At 41.5% G+C, this 24,693-nt stretch overlaps 1 protein-coding gene across 1 annotated transcript; it reads left to right on the top strand.

Annotated features, from left to right (window-relative positions):
* The first annotated feature begins 1,946 nt into the window (after positions 1-1,946).
* cotl1 (coactosin-like F-actin binding protein 1) lies at positions 1,947-24,287 on the top strand. The gene is made up of 5 exons (XM_079681522.1): positions 1,947-1,964; positions 2,350-2,864; positions 3,743-3,825; positions 20,258-20,415; positions 21,737-24,287. The coding sequence occupies exons 2-5, from the start codon at positions 2,788-2,790 to the stop codon at positions 21,845-21,847; spliced, it is 429 nt and encodes a 142-aa protein (XP_079537648.1). The 5' UTR covers positions 1,947-1,964; positions 2,350-2,787; the 3' UTR covers positions 21,848-24,287.
* The last annotated feature ends 406 nt before the right edge of the window (positions 24,288-24,693 follow it).

The raw sequence follows: 24,693 nt of genomic DNA, 5'->3' as shown, positions 1-24,693 counted from the left end.
AACATGTGACAGAACTAGCTAGATTTGGAAAGGTTTTTTGTTGCTAAAGTTAATATTCAAGCCATTTAAGAATAAAAATGCTTACATGACATGTCATTTGTTAAACATTAAGCTGTCTTCGGCTCTTTTCTGCTGTAACAAATGTAAATTTCCCCTCTGTGGGACAAATTAAGGTATTCTGATTCTGATTACATTTAACCTGTTGTGGAAACATTTCTTGATGAAATTGATATGAAACAAATGCCATAAATATTGCTGTGACACATGGTGTCACATCGGGACTTTAACCCTAAACATTCACAGTAAACCCGGAGTGACATATATGCACAATTAGAAATATGAGTATGGTCTGGTCAGTTAATTTAGCTGATTCAATTATATTTAGTTAACATATGCTTTATTCTTCAATTCATAGTATGTTCAAACAAATGCAAACCAAAACATCATCCTTGTTAATTAAGTTATAAATAAGAGTTACTTTACCATTAAAGCCCAGATATTTGACACTAGGGGGGGTTACTTGTCAGAAATGTGTCTATTTAGTCTAAATGACGTTCCCCTTAATTTCCCCAAAAGTAGAAATGGGTCCGGGTTCTTATGGGTTAAACGTATAGGCTTAAAGGCATAATAGAACTACCGTATTATATGTATTCAACTTGTGCCCCGCTGGACTTATTTTTCTGTGGTTTACCGTTACTGTGACATATCAATATAGCCACGGAAGATAGTTTGTGTGTTTAATTCCCATGCATCAAGGTTATTTTCATGTATGTAATTGTTTTTCCTGCACAGTGTAGAGTCTTGTTGTGATGAGAGGGATACAGGTATTTCATAAAATAAACGTGATCCCTGGAGGTTAGCTACAGAATTGATATCACAATTTAATCGGAGCTGATCACAAGTTGTCATGACTGATCCAGTCATCTCGATGAGCGTTCAGGCTGTGAATAAACAACTTGTGTTTTACTTTTAGGCTGTCTGAAGGTATGGACAGCTATCAAAGCTACTATACATCACATTAAGAACGATGAACAAATGAAAGTCGGACACAAATATATAATTTAAATGATTTATTGAAGTTTGCAATGTTTTGAACAGGCATCCACACAGTCACCTACTTTGAAATGTTCGATACCTCCCTGTAAGCGTCACGATATCGGCCTCTGCCCCAGAACCTCACATACGAGTACTGAATGTGCAGCAAATGGATCTTAGGAAGGCAGATATAGCAAAAGATGAACGTAAACGACAAACGATGTTTCTTTCCTGGTAAGTCAACAATGGGTCCTCAATGTACACGCCCCGGATTCCGATGACGAAAATAATAGAATGTCGCCAGTTGTCATGACTCAACTTATACTGTAACACCGGAAATACAAGTGTGAATCCTTTTGCGGATCATGAAATACAAGTGTGAATCCTTCTGTGTGCATGTGTGTATTATGAGACTGTTCTATTATACTGACCATATATTTCGAGCTATTTTCCAAAATCCTATGGAGAATTTGCATTGGTTTTTCACGAAGGAACCGGAAAAAGTTTACTTCCGGGCTGCCATCCCCACCATACGTCATCTCACATAATTCAGAGCTGATTGGCTGTAAGTACGTGTGCCGCGAAAAGCGTGGTGTGTGAAGAGGAGGAGAGAGACGCGTCCCAAAACCAGGAAGTAAGCTGCGCATGGGTTCCTTTCACAAATAACAATGAGATTTCTCCATAGGATTTGAGAAAATAGCTCAAAATAAGATCTGTGGGAAACGCAGCTGTTAGATAAATGCACGTTTTGTTCAGCCGGATAATATCCACATGTCTGCCCTACTTTTATAATTTTCGAATCATAAATCTATCGATTAGATTTATGATAGACTTTTTAAACTTCAAGAAGATAAGGAGGACTTTTACAAACAAGTAATTGAGATTTTTGTCCAGAAGGATAGTCAAATGGACTTCATCTTCAAGTCAAGGTAAGACCGCAATTTTATTGAAAATGGGATCTTACTAAGAGAGAACAATTGAATATTTAAATGATAAAATTACATTTTTTGGGTATCTTTTTGTTGAACTGCCTGTTTAAAATTAATCGAAGCATCAGACAAAAAAAGCTTTTGAAAATAATATTATCTTTTGATTTAGGTCAAAATATTATATTTGTAAACCTGAAGAGTCAGTGCCAGTGCCTCACCAGCCATGAACCTCACTGCAGAAGCTTATATATGGACATCTAAGTTTTCTGTTCCCCACCACTTTTGTACATGTAGAAACACCACTGTTAGTATGGTATTTTTGCTTTTTGCATAATGTCGTGAATAAACAGCTGCGTTTTCTTTCCTCTGCTGTCATTCCACTCAGCTTTATTTTGAAAGTCCCTACCGGAAGCTGTGTGTGTGTGTGTGGTGTCTGGCTTCACAGCGGGCGTCGTTCCTCTGACCACTCGCAGGAGAAGGTGAATCCAGCGTCTGGGGCTTTCCTCTGTTTGTCTGCTGCCAATCTGATCGACGAGCATCACCAACGCCCATAAAGTAGCACTCTCCAGGAACTAAAGCTCGCTGCTAGAAGCCCCGCTGCCCCTCCGCACCCCCCGCCGGCTCCGTTGTTCAGTGCAGTGGTCGTGATTTGGACCGGAGCCTTTATAGCCGTTATCAGCTTTAGTCCTCTCATGTATCACATGTACTGTACAACAAGTTAGCGACTTCTTATCACTGTGCGGCTAGTCTCCCTCTTTGGACTGATTCACTGCGACTGATTCACTGGACTGATTCACTGATTCACTTGACTTCTACACGAAAAATGGCAACCCAGATCGATAAAGAGGCTTGCAGAGAGGCTTACAACCAGGTCCGAGACGATAACACGGACACCAACTGGTGAGTGTGCGGACATACTTTATAATACTCTAATACAACATAAACCTACAGTTTTTTTATATGCACATTTGCTAAATTAATCTTTATTTTTATTGTAATAATTACGTAATAGCCACATATTTACTTCAGAGACAAATTAACCACTCAGTATGTCAGTTTTCTATGAAATCTTAGTTAAATCTTAATTCCCTCAGCCTGTTACCGCCCACTGCGCCCTCTTTTCCGTGGCGAAGGCTGCGAAAATGAGAGGCAGACCTTTTATAAAACCTTAAATTACATCTAAATATACGCACGTTGGCTAACAAGATACTAGCCGAATGGAAGACAGATACATACAGATATAGAACATGTGAATAACTGTATTTTATGCCACATTAGCTTGTGCATTTAACCAAAGTCATTTTAAATTGCTCGATGTTTGATCGTAGTCTGAATAAGACATTAGGGGGTTTGCCCGCAGCTCAAAGCCTTGGGGAATGGTTTCACACTGGATACACGAAACCCCGATTCCAGTGTTGGTTCCTCCAACAATACTGTGTGAAAAAATGCAGCCTTCATCCGACCTGCCTGTTTCATGTATTCTATAATCTGTATTCCGGCTCTTTAGCGGTCACACTGCACAGTTATCAGGCCCAGCGGGGCAGAAGTAATTTCCTTTGTCCTGTATTCAGAGGATAACGTTATAGTAGTGACACACACAGGCACATGGCTGACACGCAGCTCCACCTTGCATGGGGTCTTTTGTTTTCTGTGCATGTGCATCTGCAAAATGGGCCTCATGCGCACATAGGCCCATTTTGCATGTCCGTGAATCAACAGATATGAAGACATGAGAATGCATGGAGTGATAATAACGCATGGTGTTCTGCATCTCCCAGGGCTGTGTTTAAATATGAGGGCTCCATGATCCTGCCTGGAGGAACAGGGGCGGACTATGAGGACTTCAAGGGCTTGTGCACAGGTAAAGACTATATTTCATTTGAATAACAACACATTAGTGGTTAGCTGTGTGTAATGTGTGTGTAGAAGGTCCACCGTGTGTGTGCTGTGGAGCAGGATCTGCAGCCTATATTCACTCAGCTTGACTTGCAGGACACTAATCTCTTAAGACTCTGTGCTCAGTCACCCATTGGCCTTGAGCCTTGTTACTACACTGTCAACGCACTTGCTACTGTATGCATTGCATAATCTGTTTTACAATATCCTGTGCATGCTTTTATCAAGGTAACAAATGTAAGGTCAGTGTTTTGTACAGCAGCACAGAAATATGTTGTGACTATGGGAAGCATTACGGCCCCTACACACGGCGGCATGCGTTGTCGCTTGCCGGCGGCGGGGGCGGGGGCTGAAACTCGACCAACAACCAATAACATGAATCTCCCGCCCCAGACACACAAACACGCGGTTTGATTGGCTAGAGCTTTTACTCAAAAGTAGAAAATTGCTCTACTTTTGCAGCGAGCAACGCGAGAAAAGCTACGCTTTGCTCCCACAATGCAGTTCGGCGAAGCGTGACGTCACCCCATTCGAAGTGAATGGGCAGAAGCGTTGAAGCGGCAACGCACGCCGCCGTGTGTAGGGGCCGTAAGAGCCTCACTTTCTACTTCTAGTCCTCCAACTATTTATCATTTATTCAGGTTGAATTTTTACTTGTTACTGCCTTTGAATAAAACAAAATATGTTGCTGTAGTATATTGGTCTATTTTGGATGTATCTATCTATCCATCCATCTATCTATCTATCCATCCAGTGTTCGAATTACCCATTTGCTTTCGGGGAGCCCTATTTTTCAGTGCACATCCTGCTACTAAATATATCACACACACGCTCTGTTGACTGGCGCAGCAGCGCGGATTCGATCAATTGCTATAAAATCACTCTGCTACTACTACAGACGGTGTCACTACGCCGGCGGCTGTGGCCGTTGTTGAAGCCTCTTCAGGCTCCGCATCGGCAGGCCTCTCCCTCGGTGTTGAAGTTGAGTAAAGTTAGAACGATATTGGCAGATTCAGATTTCACGGATCAATAACTCATGAACAAAACGTTATTCAGACACAAATTACGTCTCCTAAGTACCGCGGTAAGGTTGACAACGAACTACAATCACATGTTGATCAAAAAAAGCCAATACGTGCTGTCCTCCAAACTGGATACATTAAATTGGTCTCTTTCCGCAGCCAGAGAAGAAACGAGTGCTCAGGGACCGTCTGCAAAGTGCAACACTGAAAAAAGAGAATACAATAATATTCAATCACTTCACTATTATACAGTATATTACTACCAAACTCACTACACACATCAATAGTCTCCTGATGCTCATACTACAGCAGAGAGTTTGGAAGAATGTGCTTTTGAATAATTTTGGAGAATATTTATTATGTAAAATCTTCAATAAATATGGTATAATCTTCAATAACGTTAATATTATATTTCTACCAAACTCACCACACACATCAATAGTCTCCTGTTGGTCATACTACAGCAGAGAGTTTGGAAGAATATGGTTTGGAATAATTATGGCGAATATTTATTCTGTATAATAGTAACGTTATTGAAGATGATGCCATGTTTATTGAAGATTTTACATTAGACATATTCACCAAAATTATTCAAAAGCACATTCTTCCAAACTCTCTGCTGTAGTATGATCAACAGGAGACTATTGATGTGTGTAGTGAGTTTGGTAGCACTCCACTGTATAATAGTGAAGATATTGAAGAGTATACCATATTTATTGAAGATTTTACATAATAAATATTCACCAAAATTATTCAAAAGCACATTCTTCCAAACTCTCTGCTGTAGTATGACCAACAGGGGACTATTGATGTGTGTAGTGAGTTTGGTAGAAATATACTGTATAAATGTGAAGTTATTGAATATTATTGTATTCTCTTTTTTCGGAGTTGCACTTTGCAGACGGTCCCTGAGCACTCGTTTCTTCTCCGGTTGCGGATAGAGACCAATTACATTATATTTAGCTGACTCTTTTATCCAAAGCGACTTAAAATAAGTACATTCGACCAGGAAGATACAACCTTGAAGAAAACAGAATCATATAAGTACATCAGGTTTCATAGAGCCAAACATTTCAAGTGCTACTCAACTGGCTTTAGATAAGCCAGTCCTTTATTAGTATAGAAGTGCTTTGTTAGTCATTCTATCGCTCGAATTGGAGTCGAAAGAGATGAGTTTTCAGTCTGCGCTGGAAGATGAGCAAGCTATCTGCTGTCCTGATTTCAATGGGGAGCAAACCTACATGTTTTTGCTGATGGGAACTTGGGTCCCCCTCGCAGTGCGGGTGCAGCGAGCTGTTTGGCTGATGCAGAGCGGAGTGCACGTGCTGGGGTGTACAGTTGAATCATGTCCTGGATGTAGGAAGGGCCAGATCCATTCGCAGCATGGTACGCAAGTACCATTGTCTTGAAGTGGATTCTAGCAGTTACCCAGTGAAGGGAGCGGAGGAGCGGAGTGGTGTGGGAGAATTTTGGAAGGTTGAAGACCAGATGAGCCGCTGCATTCTGGATGGCACATGTTAGGTCAAGAGTGGGGACGATCTTTTCCCGGAAGGAAAAGCAGTTCAGTCTTGTCAAGGTTGAGCTTGAGGTGATGAGCAGGCATCCACTGAGAGATGTCAGCTAGGCAAGCAGAGATGCGTGCGACGACCTGGGTCTCTGAGCTGGGAAAGGACAGAATTAGTTGGGTGTCGTCAGCGTAGCAGGGGTATGAAAAACCATGCGGGCTAATGACAGATCCGAGCGAGTTTGTGTACAAGGAGAAGAGGAGGGGACCAAGAACAGAGCCCTGAGGGACCCCTGTAGTTAATTGACAAGGGTCGGACTCGGACCCTCTCCAAGTTACCCTGTAGGTGCGGTCTTTGAGGTATGAGGTGAGGAGGGAAAGTGCAGAGCCTGAAACTCCAATGCAATGTGTCCAGTTTGGAGGACAGCACGTATTGGCTTTTTTTTTAAAATCAAAATGTGATTGTAGTTCGTTGTCAACCTTACCACGGTACTTAGGAGACGTACTTTGTGTCTGAACAACGTTTTGTTCATGAGTTATTGATCCGTGAAATCTGAATCTGCCAATATCGTTCCAACTTTACTCAACTCGGTGAGGAGCTGTCAAACCCGACCCTAACCCCCAGTTTCCAACGGGTCCGTCTGCGCCGCGCTGCGCCGCGTTACGGCTGCGCCGCGGCGGTCATAAGCATCGCGGCCACTCTAGTCAATGGGTGCTATTCCACCACACGCGCCGGGTTACGGCTCAGACGCGTCCCAGAAGCGGCTCGGTGCAGCGCTTCTCTAAAATTAGGATGAATCCTATTTTTGCCGCAGGAAGTGGAAAGGTGAGCATCCGGGCCAGGCCCATCCCCCATATATACTAATTTAGCAGACCCCCCTCCTTCATCACAATACCTCCACTACGATACGCACAATGGACGACGAGGTTTTCATCATGGAAGTGGAAAACAACACTATTCTATGTGATGTAACCAATGCTTACTACAAGGACAACATCAGAAAGGACAAGGCCTGGTTTTCAGTCGCAGCAGTTTGTGGAGTGGAAGGTAACAACTACATATTAATGTTTTAAAGTTAATTAATACCCGAATTAAACCCGAATCAATAACAAAACTGCGAGCCTGCACACACGACGCTACGCTTCTGAAACGCTTCTGGGACGCGTCCGGTGGGTTATGGCGCTAGACCAAAACGGCGGCGCAGATGGACCCAGTGGAAACTGGGGGTAACGCCGCTTACAGCCGGTCAACTAAAAGTTGTTTTCCGTTCACGTTGTCATTTTTAGATTCCTTTGCTTCTTTGCTTATGAATCCAAAAGCTGCGAGGCATGGCTGTTTTCGTTTTGCCATATTTTTTATCACAAAGCCAGAGTTAAAAAAATATCAATATGAACATTTCAAATACCACGCCGGCATCGCCACCGTAACCATAGCAACGTAAGTAGTGTAAAGAATGCAGCGTCGCCACGTATAGATGGCAACACCCAGAAATATTCACAAATATACAACACATATTCAGAAACTGTAATGAACAACAACTATTATTTATTTCAAGAACTTTTATTTACAGAAACTCAACATTTCTAATCTGTGTGACACAAATATGCACGATTGTTTTGGGCTCCCCCTATTTATCTCAAAGTCGGCCTTCATGGGAGGTCCCTCCCTCTTCGGGGGAGCCAAGCTCCCCTGGCTCCCCCCCATTTCGAACAGTGTATCTATCTATCTATCCATCCATCCTTCCATCTATCTATCCATCTATCTAGTATCAACACAAGAAAAGAAAGAGAATGTATATGTCTATGTACTTTCAGAAAATGATTCCCAAGAATAACTGATGGACATAAAGCAACTGCCCCCTCTTCCTGTGTGTTAGAGAGAGGCTGGGTGTGGCCGGGTGTTCAGAGCCTGCAGCCTCAGGGCCTTACTCCTTCTTTTCTTCCTGATATTTCAGAGCTCACATTCCTGTGATGAAATAAGTCATTTATCAGCAGGCTTCACAGCCCCTCAGCTGGTGCATTTGCCCATTGGTTCCTGTTCAGAGATGACACACACATCATCACACTTCTTCCTGTCAGTGGGCTTGTTTTCCTTATTTAGCAATGAAGTTGTAACTCTGCAGAAAAGAGTAGGAGGGACCGATGTAGACGGCTCGTCTACTGAATTTCCCGTTGAACACTGATCTGAGAGCGATCCAGCTGCAGGAAGTACAAATAGATGACTTCTGTGGATCAATGCAAGACGATACTGCATACAGGAGGAGGCTTTCCAGTCAACATTTAGAACTTATCTCATTTGCCACAAAGACTTAAAAACCCAATTGGTGCCGAAATCTTTTAGCAATAACCCATAACTTGTTAAATCATCAAACTATCATCTTATGGAAAATGCAGTCCTTAATGTTTCTCAGGTTTTTCTGAAGTCCAGATTTTTCAGAATATATTCCTAAATCTTTACTCTGCCATATTAGTGGCGTGGCTCTTGGGGTGGCAATGGCACTGTTAGTCATTCCAAAGTGGAATCCCCAACACTTAGTGGTTGGATTGCCAAGATTGGGGATGGTTTTGATGACTGTTCCTCTAGCACCACCAGCAGCAACTTTTATCAAGTGGATGGATTGGAGCAGAATTATTTGCATCAAATCATAATCCCCAGAAGATGAATCTCCTCCTCCAGTACCTTTTATAAGGTTGTCATTCTGGATTCTGACACGGTGGCGCTATGGGGCGCGGCATCCGATCTGAAATCAGAGGCTTCAGATTCATCTCATTCTGTTGACTGGCTTCAGATGGCTTTGGGGATTTAAGGCTCTAAAGGAGGTTTTCATACAACACCAATCAGCTGTGTACAACAGAATTGTAGAATATAACAGATGGTTCTGAGAAAGCCTCAGACCCAGTTTACACAAATATTCTGACTGAATTTGTGCCGACTCAGTAATCCTCCCAGCTGTTTGCGCTTTTGTTACAGCAGAAGGGTTTACCCCCCCCCGGTGGATCCAATCTTCCTCAAAATCTGACTAGGAGATGATATTTTGGGTGTAAAGGTTATTCTACTGAGGGCAGCTTTGCTGAAAATAGAAAGTGTCTATCCACTGGGAAGCAAGAGTAGGCTCAATAACTTTCATTATAATCTGTCTGATGTAGATTTGTGTGTACAATAGGAAAAGTCAGAGTGACACCCAAATGAGGAGAAGTAATTCTGTGAAGGCTAGGGGTGTAACGGTTCACAAACATTTCGGTTCGGTACGTACCTCGGTTTTTAGGTCACGGTTCGGTTCGGTACGTTTTCGGTACAGCAGAACAAATTATCACAAAACATAAAACATTTTTTGAGTTTTTTTTATTATTATTAAACTGTGAATAATGTATTCACTCAAATAAATACAAAATATAATAAAATAAATATTAAGGTGCAGCATTTCGATGAACTGAAATAATCTGTATTTGAACTTTACTGTACTAGTACTCACAAAACATAAACTATTAGTTTGGGTTTTTTAATTATTATTAAACTGTGAATATTCACTCAAATAAATACAAAATATAATAAAATAAACATTAAGGTGCAGCATTTCGATGAACTGAAATAATCGGTATTTGAACTGTACTGTACTAGTACCTAAGCAGCCAGTTTGACATTATGACTTGCTTGACATTGTATTTTCATGTTTTTTTAAAGAAAAATGAACTTGTCCACATTGCTTGCCGAAAGGGCAGATCTGCTGGCACTAACAATGTCTCCTGCTGTGGAGAACACCCTCTCGCTAGGGACAGAGGTAGCAGATACAGCCAGGTAGCGCTTTGCTAACATGGCAACATAAGGATATTTGGCGTTTGTAATAGCTTTGGCTCGGTCTGAACTTTCTGCAGTGGTGGAGGCTTAAATGCTAGTGGGAGTTGGGTTTGCACTTCAGTCTTTTTTTCTTTTGGTACCGGTGATATTCACGTTCGGGTGATGCCTTTTCAAATGAGTGTGCAAGTTTTGATGTATTGCCAGCCGCGTAACCAATTTTAGTTTAACAATGCCGATAAACAGCTTTGATTCGGTCCACCTGTCTTTGTCCTTCATCCTTGTACGTAACTGCAAAACCAAAATGTGTCCAAACCGGAGACTTCAATGATGCTGGAGGATTTTCGAGCTCAACTTTATCTGCGTTCGCCATTTTGACAGTTCCTCAAATTACTGACTAAATTTGAATCCATCCCTGTGACCAGCTCTCATAGTATGCCTCTCGTCCAATGAAATGACTTGCTCGCTCTATGACGCGTTGAACCCAATGTGAGCAAATTACTCTGAATGCTGCGACGCAGCACCTGAGATTACTTCCGAAAAGTTGTTCACGTTCTTAATATTTTACGTTTAACGTTATATTAGTTCGGTACACTTCGGTACACACGTGTACCAAACCGAAGGGCCCGTACCGAATAATTTACGTTTAATGTACGTGTACCGTTACACCCCTAGTGAAGGCCCATACATATTTACAGGAGATTTAAGGGAAATAATGCATTCACATATTTAGTCAAGAACCAAAGAGGACATTTTTGGGAAAGGGGAACATTTGATTTAATGTTGCTCTACATTAGAGCTAAAACAATGAGTCAACCAACTAATCATTTTAGTTTTTTGCTAGCAAAAACAAATATTCCAGGCTATCTAATGACAGGGTTTGTTGCTTTTCTTTTTGAGTATCATTAAATCATTAATTTGTTCTTGGTTTTGTGAGATACAACAAGATACTTAACCACTTTTCATTGGGATGTGGACAATTCTGATGAGAATTTAGCTATTTCCCATTTAGGTCTACCCTAGATATAATAACTGGGAGTCACCAAGATGATTAGGAGTCTTCCTTTGGGGATCCACACCGGAGGAAACGGTTAGCTGATTGGCATCAGCGTCCTGAGGCGCTGCTGTTAGCGAAGATAAAACCAGGACCAAAATGTCTCAGTTAACATGTTGGTAACAGCACTCCTGGCCAAACCCACCTGACACTGTCCACAGGAGACAGCTCTGGTTTCCAGGCTGTTCCGCAGAGGGACTGAACAGGAAGATACGGTGTCACCTCCTCCTCTGCTCTGCCAAAATCAAGTCAATGTATGCAGAGCAACGTGTCTCTCAACAAGTCTTTTTGCTGTCTCATCATTGCTGTAGTTTCAGGGCAGATTTCTCTGCAGACACCCCCCTCCCTTGCACTAAAACGAATTGCTCTGTCAGCATGGCTGTAAAGGGAAGACAAACCAGAAAAGGAGGAAGTGTGTGTGTGTCGGGGGGGGTCCAAGTGTGGCAGAGGGTATGTGTTCTTTCTGGTCTAGAACAGCGACAATGACATAAGGCAAAAGGGGGTGGTTCACCTTGAGTGTTACAGCATTTACTAGTGGCTGCTTCTGTTAATGTGCGGCTGCTCTGATCTGAGAACAGTGCTGCTGTGGCTCTGCCAATGAAGTGTTAATCAGCTGCTTGAACAGGTACATACAGATAATAAAGGTTTCACTGTAATAACTCCCAATGGCCTTCAGTAGAATCAGCCTGTTACTTCCTTCAGAGCCATTTCTGAACATATCATTCTAAATGCCAGGACCATCATTATCAAATGGAAGTGATTGTTATAAATAATGCCGGAAAGAATTGTGCATTAATTGCGATTGCTATATGCAATGTCTGAGGGTCGGAAACATAAAAGAAGATGCACTAATGATGTAACAAAGCAAACAAAGCCATAACGTTGTGTAGCTGAGTGCAATTTGCTCTTTTTATGTCTGATTGTAATTTTACACGTACACGCACACGCACCAAGAACACATTTAAAAGAAGGAAAGCAGGACTTCCGGTTTGCGCCTGGCATGGAGTAGTCGCAAGTCTTACACGCTCCGCATATTTTAACTCATATTTTGAGTAGGACACGACATTTTAACATTTTGGAGGCATAACTCTGTGGTGCATATATTGCAGAATCGCTGGTGTTTGTTATGGCAAGTAAAAATCAGAAAAAGTTGGCCAAGACAGCGGCGACGGCAAGTTTGGCTAGTCCCTCACTCAAACAGACGCTCATGGCTAATGCTAATGCTAGCGCCACGCTTCACCCGGACCCTCCGTCTCCTACGCAGCAGCCCGAGGAGAGGACTCTTTTTCAGTTACTTAAGGCGGAGATGGATGCCTCTCGTCAACTACTTGTTGATATGATTAAACACGAGATGGTGACTTTTCGTGCTGAAATCAAACAGGATCTTGAGACCCTCCGGCGAGACGCGAGGGCTGACATCGCCTCTCTGAGGACAGAGTTCAGGGCTGAGATGGCGTCTTTGCGCTCCACACAGACCGAGGCGGAGGCTGCTGCTCGGGAGATGGAGGGCGCAGTGAACTGCCATGATTCTAACATCACCAGCATGGAGGGCGCCATTTCAGAACTCAGGCGGGACATCGGGAAACTAAAGGACCGGAATGATGATCTTGAGAACAAAAGCCGCCGGAAGAATCTGAAAATTATTGGGATCCCTGAGGGTGCAGAGAACGGCAAACCGACGGCATTCATGTCCTCTTTTTTCACCGAGGTTTTGGGCGAAGAGATGCCGGGTCCTCTGGTACTTGACCGGGCTCATAGAACCTCGGCTCCTAAACCCCAACTCGGAGACCGCCCCAGACCCGTGATTGTGCGGCTACACTACTACACGGATAAGGACAAGATTATGCAACTATCCAGGAATAAGGGCGAACTTAAATTCAGAGGGACCAGAGTCCACATATTCCCGGATATGAGCGCGGAGCTCAGCCGCCGCAGAGCTGCTTTCAACCCGGTCAAGGTGAAGCTCAGACAGGCGGGCATCAAGTACGGGTTGTTTCACCCGGCGGACCTCCGCATCACCTCAGACGGCATCTCGCTCTCTTTCAAGGAACTCGCAGATGTGGAAGCTTTTCTGGCCAAGCGGAGCCGTCCCTCCCCGGACACATAGGATCACCTTGCCGGTACCTTGTGCCATATACGGACCTCTCTCACCGGTACTGTAAACAATATTGATGTACACTCCTGCTGTCCTGAGCTGATTTAAGTTTTATCCTAGGCTTGGCAGAGATACAGTACAGGTATGTGCATACGTTTAGTGGATTATATGTGTATATGCAGATCATAACCTCATGTTATCCGTGTTTCTAGGAGACCACAATATTGTAATTGTTTATAGGTCTAGTTCCCTTTTATCTCGAGTGGTCCTCCATGTTTATATATGGATGTTGAAGGCTGGGATTTTATTTATTTTTTTCTTTAAATTGTGACTACTGAAGCATTTAACACTTTAAGGAGCAGCGTGTGTTTTTTTTTGTTTTGGTCGTTTACTCTGCGTATGGAAGCGCAACAGAAGATCACTATGTGGGTATGGGGCTTCTTACCTCTCGTTTGGGGAGAGGTGATTTGGGGAAGGGGACAGCAGGTTGTTTCGTCTGTATGTGTAACTTGTTATTTTGTATTAATAGAAGTGTGGCAATGTTATCGATATCATGTGGACGCTTTAACAGTGGTCAACTACCTGTCTACTAGTGATTATGGTTAATTCAGCGCTGACCAGGAGTAATGATGATGATGTCACTGTGAACTGTATTAGTTGGAACGTTAAGGGAGTCAATCACATCATCAAACGTAATAGAGTTTTATCCCATTTGAGAAGTCTTGATGTTAATATTGCTTTCCTCCAAGAAACCCACCTCACCTCTTCTGATCATAACAGATTATGCAAAGGCTGGGTGGGGCAATTATATCACTCTAATGATCAAAACAGGTCTAGAGGAGCTGCAAATCTTGTTAATAAGAATACTCCTTTTATTATGCAAACTGTTACTGCAGACCACCGAGGGAGATATGTTGTGATCACAGGGACCCTGTATAATATACCTATAATCTTGGCTAATGTATATGCACCAAACGGAGATGATGCACAATTCTTGAAGACTTTTCTTTCCTCATTGCCCAACTTAAACACCCACAAGCTTATTCTCGGGGGTGACTTTAATTGTGTATTACATCCAGTATTAGACCGGTCCTCTAGCACTCCCTACAATGTAACAAGAACAGCAAAGACCATTTCTTCCTTCCTTGATGTATATCACATGACTGATCCCTGGCGTTACCTTTACCCTGATTTAAGACATTATTCATTTTTCTCCCATGTACATCATTCCTACTCACGCATTGATTATTTTTTTATTGATAATCAGCTGCTGACCTCTATCAGGCATTGCAGGTATGAGGGTGTAGTCATTTCTGATCACGGGCCTGTAGTTCTGCAAATATCCTTTCCTAAGAAGGTCACTCGGAGACCTTGGCACTTTAATAATTCTTCTCTCACCAATGAAGGGTTCGTTAACCATATAAACTCAGAAATTATTTCACACACCACCTGGGAGGGCAGGAAGAGAAAACAGCGCCGTAAAGATCTCACTGACCAAATCCACCAGTTGGACTGTAAATATTCAACTGCTCCCATCCCTAAACTTTTAAAGGAGAGATCAGCTCTCCAGACAGAGTTTGACTTGTTGACTACCCATTATACAGAGCAACTGTTACTTCAGTCTCGATCTAATTTGTATGAACACTCAGATAAGGCAGGTAAGACTCTTGCCCAACAGATTAGACAATTCACAGCCTCTACCCTGATCACAAATATCCGTAAGTGTGACGCTCAGGTCACAAAGGATGAGCAGGAGATAAATAATGAGTTTAAAGCATTTTATTCCTCCCTTTACACCTCTGAGGTGGTCCACGACCCTTCTAGACTAGAATCGTTTTTTCAAAGCATGGATTTGCCTCAAATACATGAATCATTTATGGAACAATTGGAAGAACCTCTGTCTTTGGAGGAAACAAGAACAGCTCTTTACAGTATGCAGAATGCTAAGGCTCCAGGGCCTGATGGTTTCACGGTTGAGTTCTTTAAGAGATTCGGAGATAAGTTACTACCAATTTTACTCACTGTTTTTGAGGAATCCTTTGTCGGGGGCCAACTTCCACCAACGTTTTCTCAGGCTTCTATTTCAGTTTTATTGAAAAAGGGTAAGGACCCCCTTAGTTGTGGGTCTTACCGCCCAATATCACTCCTGAATGTGGACTGCAAATTACTAGCCAAGATCTTAGCTCATCGCCTAGAACCTACCCTACCTTCGATTATCTCTCCAGATCAAACTGGGTTTATTAAAAACCGCCTTTCTTTTTTTAATATCCGTCGGCTTTTAAATATCATGCAAAATGCGGATCCCAATCAGGCATTGCCCGAAGTGATTATCTCTCTAGATGCTGAGAAAGCGTTCGCTAGAGTGGAGTGGGGCTACCTTTTTCAGTGTCTGGAGAGATTTAAGTTTGGTCAAACATTTATATCATGGTTAAAGTTGTTATACAAATCTCCAATGTCGTCTGTACGCACTAATAATATGGATTCCCAATATTTCCCGTTACAGCGTGGCACGAGGCAGGGTTGCCCAATTTCACCTCTTTTATTCGCGATAGCTATCGAGCCTCTAGCAGCAGCACTGCGCTCCTCACCTGAGATTCGCGGTATATTAAGGAGTGGAAAAGAACATAAGTTATCATTATATGCTGATGATTTATTGCTATATATTAGTGACCCACAGAATACCCTACCGCACATTATGACTACACTAGATCGTTTTACAGAGCTTTCTGGGTATAAGATCAACGTTTCAAAAAGCGAGCTTTTTCCTGTCAACCCTGCTGCACAATCACTCTCTTTTGACTCTTACCCTTTTAAGGTGACTAATGATAAATTCACATACTTGGGTATAGTTATAACTCGGAAAATCTCAGACCTCTTTAAACTTAATTTTACTTCTCTTTTAGAGCGCACCAAGATGGCCTTTGACAAATGGTCTTCTCTTCCTATCTCATTGGCTGGCAGAATTAACCTAATAAAAATGAACATATTACCCAAATTCTTATATCTGTTCCAAACTATACCAATTTTTATCAACAAATCTTATTTTTCACATCTTAATAAGATCATCTCTGACTTCATTTGGAATAAGAAACCACCTCGTATTCGCAAGGAATTTTTACAAAGACCCAAATCAATGGGCGGGATGGCTTTACCTCATTTCCAATTATACTACTGGGCAAGTAATTTGAGAGCCTTGGCTTACTGGCTTCAAACCTATACTATCAGCGAGACCCCTGCCTGGGTCCAAATAGAGGCCGATGCGAGCCTCCCATCATCCCTCCCAGCCTTGTTATATTCGGCAATGCCCATCACACCACGCCGTACGTCTAATGCCCCCCTAGTCTGTCATTCACTGCGTATGGGCTCAGGTTCGAAAACATTTCGGCTGGCAGGCTGGCTCGCTTTGTGCCCCAATTGTGGCAAATCATCAGTTTCCCCCCTCACTTGAACACAATTCTTTCTTAGTCTGGCGTGGGAAAGGTATTGTCTCATTTAAAGATCTCTACATAGCAGATATTTTTGCCTCATTTGATCAGCTCAGAGCTAAATTTGATTTACCAAATTCACATTTTTTAGGGTTTCTACAGGCCCGTGATTGGATTCGTAAACGCACCAGTTCATTCCCTGCAATCCCTGAACGACAGCCCATAGATACTCTGTTCCCAGCAAGTCCATCTAACAAAGGCATAATATCTATTATGTATACCAAACTCTCATCTTTTCAGTTGACATCTCTTGATGCACGGAGGGAAGCGTGGCAGGCTGATCTAAATTTACAAATCACAGATTCTGAATGGTCAGATATAGTTTCAAGGATCCACTCCTCATCGATTTGTGCCAGACATGGCCTAATTCAATTCAAAGTAACACACAGACTGCACTTGTCTAAAGCCAGAATCGCAAAGATGTATCCATCAATTGATGATGCGTGTAATAGATGCAAATTTTCACCTGCAACGTTAGCTCATACGTTCTGGTCTTGTCCAGGGCTCTCAGGTTATTGGTCCTCTATATTTGATACCCTATCCAAGATATTTAATAGACCAATAAATCCAAACCCTCTCACGGCCATTTTTGGCATTCAATGTGAGGATGACCATCTTCCTAGGGCACAATCTGATTGCATTGCTTTTGTCACCCTCTTAGCGAGAAGAATAATTTTACTTAATTGGAAACAGGCTGATCCGCCTTCCTACAAACATTGGGTTAGAGATACACTACATCTCTTGAAGCTGGAAAAGATTAGACTGGCTGTACGACGTCCGAAGGATAAGTTCCGCAAGATATGGCAACCTTTTATTACATACCTGCTCGGACAAGTATGAAAGATCTGTCCTATATGTCATGTATATATTGTCATTTATCATTACTGAAAACCACATGAATGTACTTACACATACTTCTGTTTTGTACTCATTCATTATTTGTATTTCGTTGTAATTTATATATTTTTATACATATGTTTTTGTTTTTTCTGCTGTCCCCTTGGGGTGGGGGGTGGGGGTTGGGAGGTTGTTCTAGAGGGGGAAAAAAAAAAATGTATACATATATATACATGTATATTTCTAAATTGTTGTTGTACATTGTACATCTGATGTATTAAACTGTAAAAAACAATAAATAAAGTGTAAAAAAAAAAAAAAAAAAAAAAAAGGGAAAGCAGAAAGAAAAAGGACATTTTCACGGGCGAGCGAGAGGTCCTGACTTCAATGTTTCAGAGGAATTGTTCCAAACCTCATGCGAGAATTTAGAAAATGATTCTTGCAAATCTTTGTGAGCTGTGTGGGCTTTTAAGTTTAACCACAACAATCCACACTTCCTCTGGAATCCCCCTACCATGGCACTTTAAATTGCTGATTAATTTGTATTCAATACCCATTAATCTTGGGTTAGGTACTGTTCTCCCTCGTGCAGGTTTTTTGTTAGCAAGAGTCTGGCATACAGGAAATGTATCATTTTGACTAAGACTATCTGGTTTCAACCATGCTAGGTCAGCAGTCAGTGTACTGACACATATCTGTGATTTCTTCCTGCTAATATGAGCGCTTTTAGATCATGTTAGGACAAAGGCAGCACCACAAGACTTGAGGGTCTTCGATTCAGGAGACATCATTAACCATTTGGAGAGAGCAGTTGTGCACCACTGCTTTCTTTTGCTAAATTAGCATTAAGGTAGCAGAAGAAGATGACTTGAATTGTCAATCTGTTGTTAGGACTAACATACAGAAATATTTTGTTGGCAATTTCTTTGCCAGTAGTATAGATTGTTGGCTTCACAACGATAGATAAGCCAGCTTTACGATACTACATAAGGTCAGAAAGTGCACTTTTATCAGCATTGGCATTGGCTTGATATGAAACACTCATAGCTGTGGTCTAGACTCTAGTGTTATTAGGGTTGCAACATTCTGGGAATTTTCAAAGATGGAAACTTTCCATGGGAATTTATGGGAATAATCGGGAATAAACTGGGAATTTTCAAAATTGAAGGTTGGCTCTTCATAGGGCACTTGCATATATTTGGGGAAAGTATATTTCAGCATAATCTTGACTAAAACAAACAGATGCCATTCAAGTACACTTGAATATAATATTCCTCAAGCACATGCACATAGCACACTGCTTACTGCATGGCTATTGAGACCACACCTCCTACAGGCAATGTGCATTCCTCCATCACATGCACACATGATTTCTTGTTGGGATTTTTGGATGGGGGGTGCACTTTTGTTAATTTCTGAAGGAGTGGGGTTTGGGGGGATGATTTAACTCAACATTCATGTTTTTGAAACAAATGATTGCTCAATAAAATAATTAAAACTTGTTCTGTTCTACTTACAAATAAATCTGTTGAAATGTCATGTTTTTTAATTGTATCATTTTGCATGGATATTATGACAAAATAAAATGTTTATATTTATGCTTGGATATGATACAATAAGATTACATTACCCTCAATGCCAAGTTAGTTCCCATAATTCCCATTATTCCCATGGAAAGTTTCGAATATGGAATAATTTCCAAAATTACCCAGCTTAACTTCCCATGGAAATGTACCGGAAATGTTCCGCCCCTTTGCAACCCTAAGTGTTATAGATAATAATGGTTTGTCACTGTTGCAGTGACCATTACCTTGACATGAAGACTCCTTCCTCTCAAGAATCAAATTAAAACATCTAAGTGTGGCTAAAAAATGAGAAGTTTTATCTATGAATAAACCATTACAGAACATTTCTTGATATGAACGAATTGAAAGGAATCAATGTCATTTTGATCTCACCTTTAGAGGAGGGGAGCATCATGTAAAACTACAACACATCGGTGTACCTTAACCCCCCCCCCCTAATGGCTACACACTGATGTTCCTCACACACACTCATCTGATTTAGGATGAGGTCTGAAAACAAGTAATTGTGTATTTTTTATTAATAATGCTATGGTAGCTCTGTACCAACACATTCTTTTAGCCTGTAACTCATTTTGTGCTTCCGGAATCAGAATATTGCACTTTGTAATTGATTTGGATACAATTTCTATGAATCATGCAGTCATATATAGGATTTAGAGGCTTTAAGAGGTACAACAAAGAAACAAAGCAGCTGAAGGGTTTTCAGGCTTGTTGACCTGAATACCTCCACACACACACACACACACACACACACACACACACACACACACACACACACACACTTTGTATAGGAATGAACGGGGCATCCAACCATCCACTTCTCTTTACACATGCATAGTTAAGATTTAAATGAAGTTTTTTTTGGTATTCTTTAAGACTATTTTTAGGGCTTGTCATGCTTTTGTTTAAAAGAGAGATAAACAAGAGACAACATGCAGGCCGCTGTGAAAAAATCAATACAATTATTAGTTGTTGAAACCTACAATCTCTGTATTCAGTCTAACATAATCTCCTCCCTCAGATGACGCTCGTCTGTTTGCCTTCGTCCGCATCACGATGGGAGACGCCATGAGCAAACGGGCCAAGTTCACCCTCATCACCTGGATCGGGGAGAACATCAGTGGGCTGCAGCGGGCCAAGGTCAGCACCGACAAGGCGCTGGTCAAAGAAATCGTGCAGGTCAGGAACTGGGTGGGGTCACATGGGAAGAATGTAGCAATTCATTGTGGGTGTAGAGAGTGGAGCTGTAATGGTCCTCTGGGAGCACTGCTGGGTTACAGAGTGCTGCAGACAGTCACACACAATATGATTCTAACAAACAACAACAATCTGAACTCTGGGCTACGGAAGCCCTGAGAGGCAAGTAGAGAAATAAAATCTGTTGATCTATTTTCTGTCAAATCTAAAGTGCTCTCTCCTCAGGTTATGACTTATTAACAGGTGAAGAAGTTATAGTGCCGGGATCATCTTTTATTCCAAAACAAAAACAAAAACATTGTTCTGGGTAACTCTTTCCATCTGTGAAAGAAATGAGCAAAATTGGCAGGGGATTTTTATCATGAATATTTTCTGCCAGGATGTTTTTTTGCAACAAGAAGCATGGCTTCCACATATTCAAAATAAGAATCAAACAATCCTGTTTTCCCTTAATTTTGGATAAGCTTACAGTAAGATTAATCTCGGGCCAAAAGTAAGACATGACAGTCAATTTATTGGCCGATTTGTATTTTGTTTTTCTCACTTGCCTTTCGCGGCTTCTTTAGTGGAGAAAATGAATAAAGGTGGTAAGAAAAAAAAAGTTAGCGTTTGACAACATCCGGTTCCCTCGTCAATGGTTTTCTGAATGTGTTTTTGGTTAGATGCCGGAAATAAGCTCTGTGTTTAACACAAACTGAAACAACAATACCGTTTTTTCAACATAAAAGTGTCGGAATAAGTTTATAATCTGCACAGCTCTCCACTTTGTAACAATAATGCCCATATTTTATTTTATTATTCCAAGTATTTTGCCATATTATACTAATTCGTTATTTGGTAAATCTATACTTCAAGTACATATTTCTTTATCAATTAATGTTAAATAGGTTTTTTATAACTGTTTTATGTTTTTGGTTGTTTTTTCTTACAATGTATCTTCTTTAACTTAGCTGATTCTGATACGTCAGGAATTACCCCACTGGCCTAGCATTTATGCTTCAAATCATAAAGTAGTGTTCAAATGTGGAGTTTATCCTGTTGAACAAAGCGTGCAAGTACCATAAATGTTTTTAGCCACCAGTCTTATTTTCGTTAATATTCCAGAATCCAATGGAACAATCCCATTGCTTTTTGTCGATATTGTCGGGTAGCCTACAAAAAGATGTCATAACTGAAGTATGGTTTTGCTTTCTGTGCAAAATCCCCTTGTAATATTTCAAAGTGTACCCAGCTGTAATTCGCCCGGTCTGTTCACATTCTGCAACAAATGAAAGTAACTTTGGATTTTTCTTTGGTTTTACAGAACTTTGCCAAGGAGTTCATGTTCAGTGACCCCCGGGAGCTGGATGCTGACAATATCCGCTCAGAGCTGAAGAAGGCTGGGGGGGCCAACTACGACGCTCAGGCCGAGTAGAGAAGTGCCATGTCCACTGGAGGGGTTGGGTGGGGGGTTCCGTTTTGGTCAGGGTAGGGTGTGGTGGAAAAAGTGGGGCGGGGGGGTTGGGACAAGGCTTCTACCTCTTGGGGAGAGAGCAAGGCAGGATGAGGGGGGGGGCTTGACAAAGGGAATGCATGCACAAAGGATCAGGGGTGCAGCAGTCAGTGGAACCAGTCACTCTAATGCTGACTCATAGCAACTCTCTAGAAAACTTCCATTATATTTTCTAAACTAGTGTCCACCGTGTCCTCTCAACAGCAGCCTTAGAACAGATGAGAACCATCAGGTTACTGTAGTTACAGAGTGTATCAGTACAGATGCTGTTGGTGCACCTCTGAACATCTGCATAAGGGCGTTTATATACTTTATTTGAACAGTGTGAGCTGCACTGCTCACCTACTTGTACACACAAATAGAAAAAAGTACATCCACATCTAAGGACAGATAAGGAGCACATTGAAATATCTTCCTTGAGAACCTCACATTTTGCCAACATAAGGAAACTTTAACATGGTTTCACTTAAGGACGTTACTGTAATAACCCCAGATATAGATGAAAAGATTGACAGGACTTTTTGTCTTTATGATAAATGGTTAGCAGCTGATTAGCTTAGCCAACAGAAAGGGAAAAGCTAGCCTGGCTCTGTCCAGAAGAACTACATCTGCCTACCACCACCTCTAGAGGTACCAATTTCATTTCATGTATTTTTTGTTTAATCTTTACTAAAACTGCAGTGTACAAATGAAAACTTGAAGTCACTGTTCCTGACTTAGAGATAGTCCTGCATGTTACCCACTGGTAAATGGCACATTAACAGTTGTATTACTGTTTTTTTGTACCATTTGAACAAATGAGATATACTGTATTAATAAATTAACTTTAGAGGTGTTGGTGGATATATTCATGTATGTCATAACCAGGCTAACTCTTTTCCCCTATTTTCAGTCTGTGTGCTAATCCAAGCTAATCAGCTGAAGCTTCACATTGAACGGACAGATATGAGAGAGGTATCAACCTGATCATCTGCCCTCAAGGAACAACAAGCTAGCAATTTTCCCAAAATGTCCAACTGTTCCTTTTAGGATCTTATCTAAAACGATATGCTAAAGGCAGCATTTACTGCAGTTCTGTTACTTTATTGGGTGTCTGCATTCACTGGAGTTAAAATCAGTATATAAGCGCTCTTAAAGATCACAACCTGCCGCCCCCCTCCCCCTCCCCCCGCCCTCTCCCCGGTGGTGATTTACTGTGCGTAACATCTCAAACTCATCCTCACCTCAGCCGGCTATAGCTGAGCAATACGAGGCTTCAGCACTGTTCGCTAGGAATCATCTCACGTAATGAGGATGAAGGGTTTCACTTTGAAATGGCATGTGGTGGTGATGGATCATGTTGTTAAAATTGGAAAGGATAGAGTTGTCATTTTGAAAGAAAACTCTTAACTGGCAGGCATGTGTTTGCCACCAGAGCATGCTCTTAGTCATGATACACTGTACCTCCAGGAGGAAGAGATCTCCACTGGCTCACATCCTTGGTGACGGCTGCTGGCTCGCTTTGCGTAATCTTGAGTCACATTTAGCCTCCTCTTCATTCTCAGCAGCTGTGTTTGGATTGCAGCTTCCATCTGGTCCTGAGTCAGCTTGTAATTCAGCCTGTCTGCAGACCTGTGCTCTGTGCTGTGAACTCCTCCTTTAAAAGTCCAAATGTGTCTTTTTGTAAGTGTGATCATATATGGACCTTATTTTGATGTACTTCCTTATTCCAGGTTTTGTTAGATATGATTGATGTTAGCAGTTCCCAGGGCTGGGGGCAGAGTTTGTAGAAGAGTACAGGGCAAAGGGTGAGACTCTTGGAGGCTTCCTGCCTGTAGATATTATGCCATAGAAATACAGAGAACAACTTTTATATCGACCCGTCAGCACCACTTGTAGTCAAGTATTGAATGTTTTCCAACATATCAAAGGATTGTGAGGATGGAGATCTTTTCCTCTGGTGTTTCATCTCACATCGACCACTAAAGGGCATTATGGGAGCTTTTGAACTCTACACTGTGATTGGCTACCGTCCTTACATAGGGGTGGGACTCTGATCTGCTCATGGCTCATTACAACGTGGACCTGGGTTCATCATCCCCCCCCCCCCCAGGATGAGTCATTTCTCGGGTGTAGCATCTCTGTTTATTTGGTTTCACCTCTCCTCACCCCTGCAAAATAATTGACGTTTTTCTTGTACCTTTTATGTTTTTGAGATGAATTTTATTTTCTCTGAAGAGTTTTACCTTATGATTTTATTTTTAAGAGCATTGTTATCTTGGTCATTGGCAAAAGAGATTTTCCAAAAAATAATGCAAAAAAAAGAAAGAAAGTGGGCACAAGATCAGTCATTTCAAAATAAAAATTGATGTTTTTTCCAAAACCTGCTTCTCAAAGTGTCTTCTGTGTGTCTACTTGAATATTAATATTAATAATTATTATTATTATTTTGGTGACGATCACAAAAATATGGGGTTGTGTCCATGCTTGTTAAAGTGTTTCGATTGGCTTAAAGCAAATACAAATGTCCATATGAAAAGAGAGTTCGTCAACATAATACAGTATATTAGGTTGTGTCAGAATCAGAGCTCTTCTGATGTCACATGTCAAATATACCTCTGATTGATGTTTCATCGTTTTCTTAAACGGCTCATCTGGTAGTCGCTGACTACATTTTTAAATGGGTGCAGTCTATCAAGTCAATTTAAATTAAATTAGTTGACCTACTGCAGAAGGAGGATTTTACAAAAAACTTTGATTTGAGTTCCTAGTGCACTGCATATGTGAAA

This window comes from Notothenia rossii (assembly GCF_949606895.1).
Source record: "Notothenia rossii genome assembly, chromosome: 5".
Classification (NCBI taxonomy): domain Eukaryota; kingdom Metazoa; phylum Chordata; class Actinopteri; order Perciformes; family Nototheniidae; genus Notothenia; species Notothenia rossii.
The sequence above is the reverse complement of the archived record's forward strand: the minus strand, read 5'-3'. Positions and strand labels throughout refer to the sequence as shown.

Bases quoted from the DNA above. Each gene is read 5' to 3' on its own strand.
- cotl1 (XM_079681522.1), top strand. From the start codon at position 2,788: ATGGCAACCCAGATCGATAAAGAGGCTTGCAGAGAGGCTTACAACCAG. The intron at 3,826-20,257 runs GTAAAGACTATA...CTCCTCCCTCAG, and splicing joins CTTCAAGGGCTTGTGCACAG to ATGACGCTCGTCTGTTTGCC. The intron at 20,416-21,736 runs GTCAGGAACTGG...TTGGTTTTACAG, and splicing joins TGGTCAAAGAAATCGTGCAG to AACTTTGCCAAGGAGTTCAT.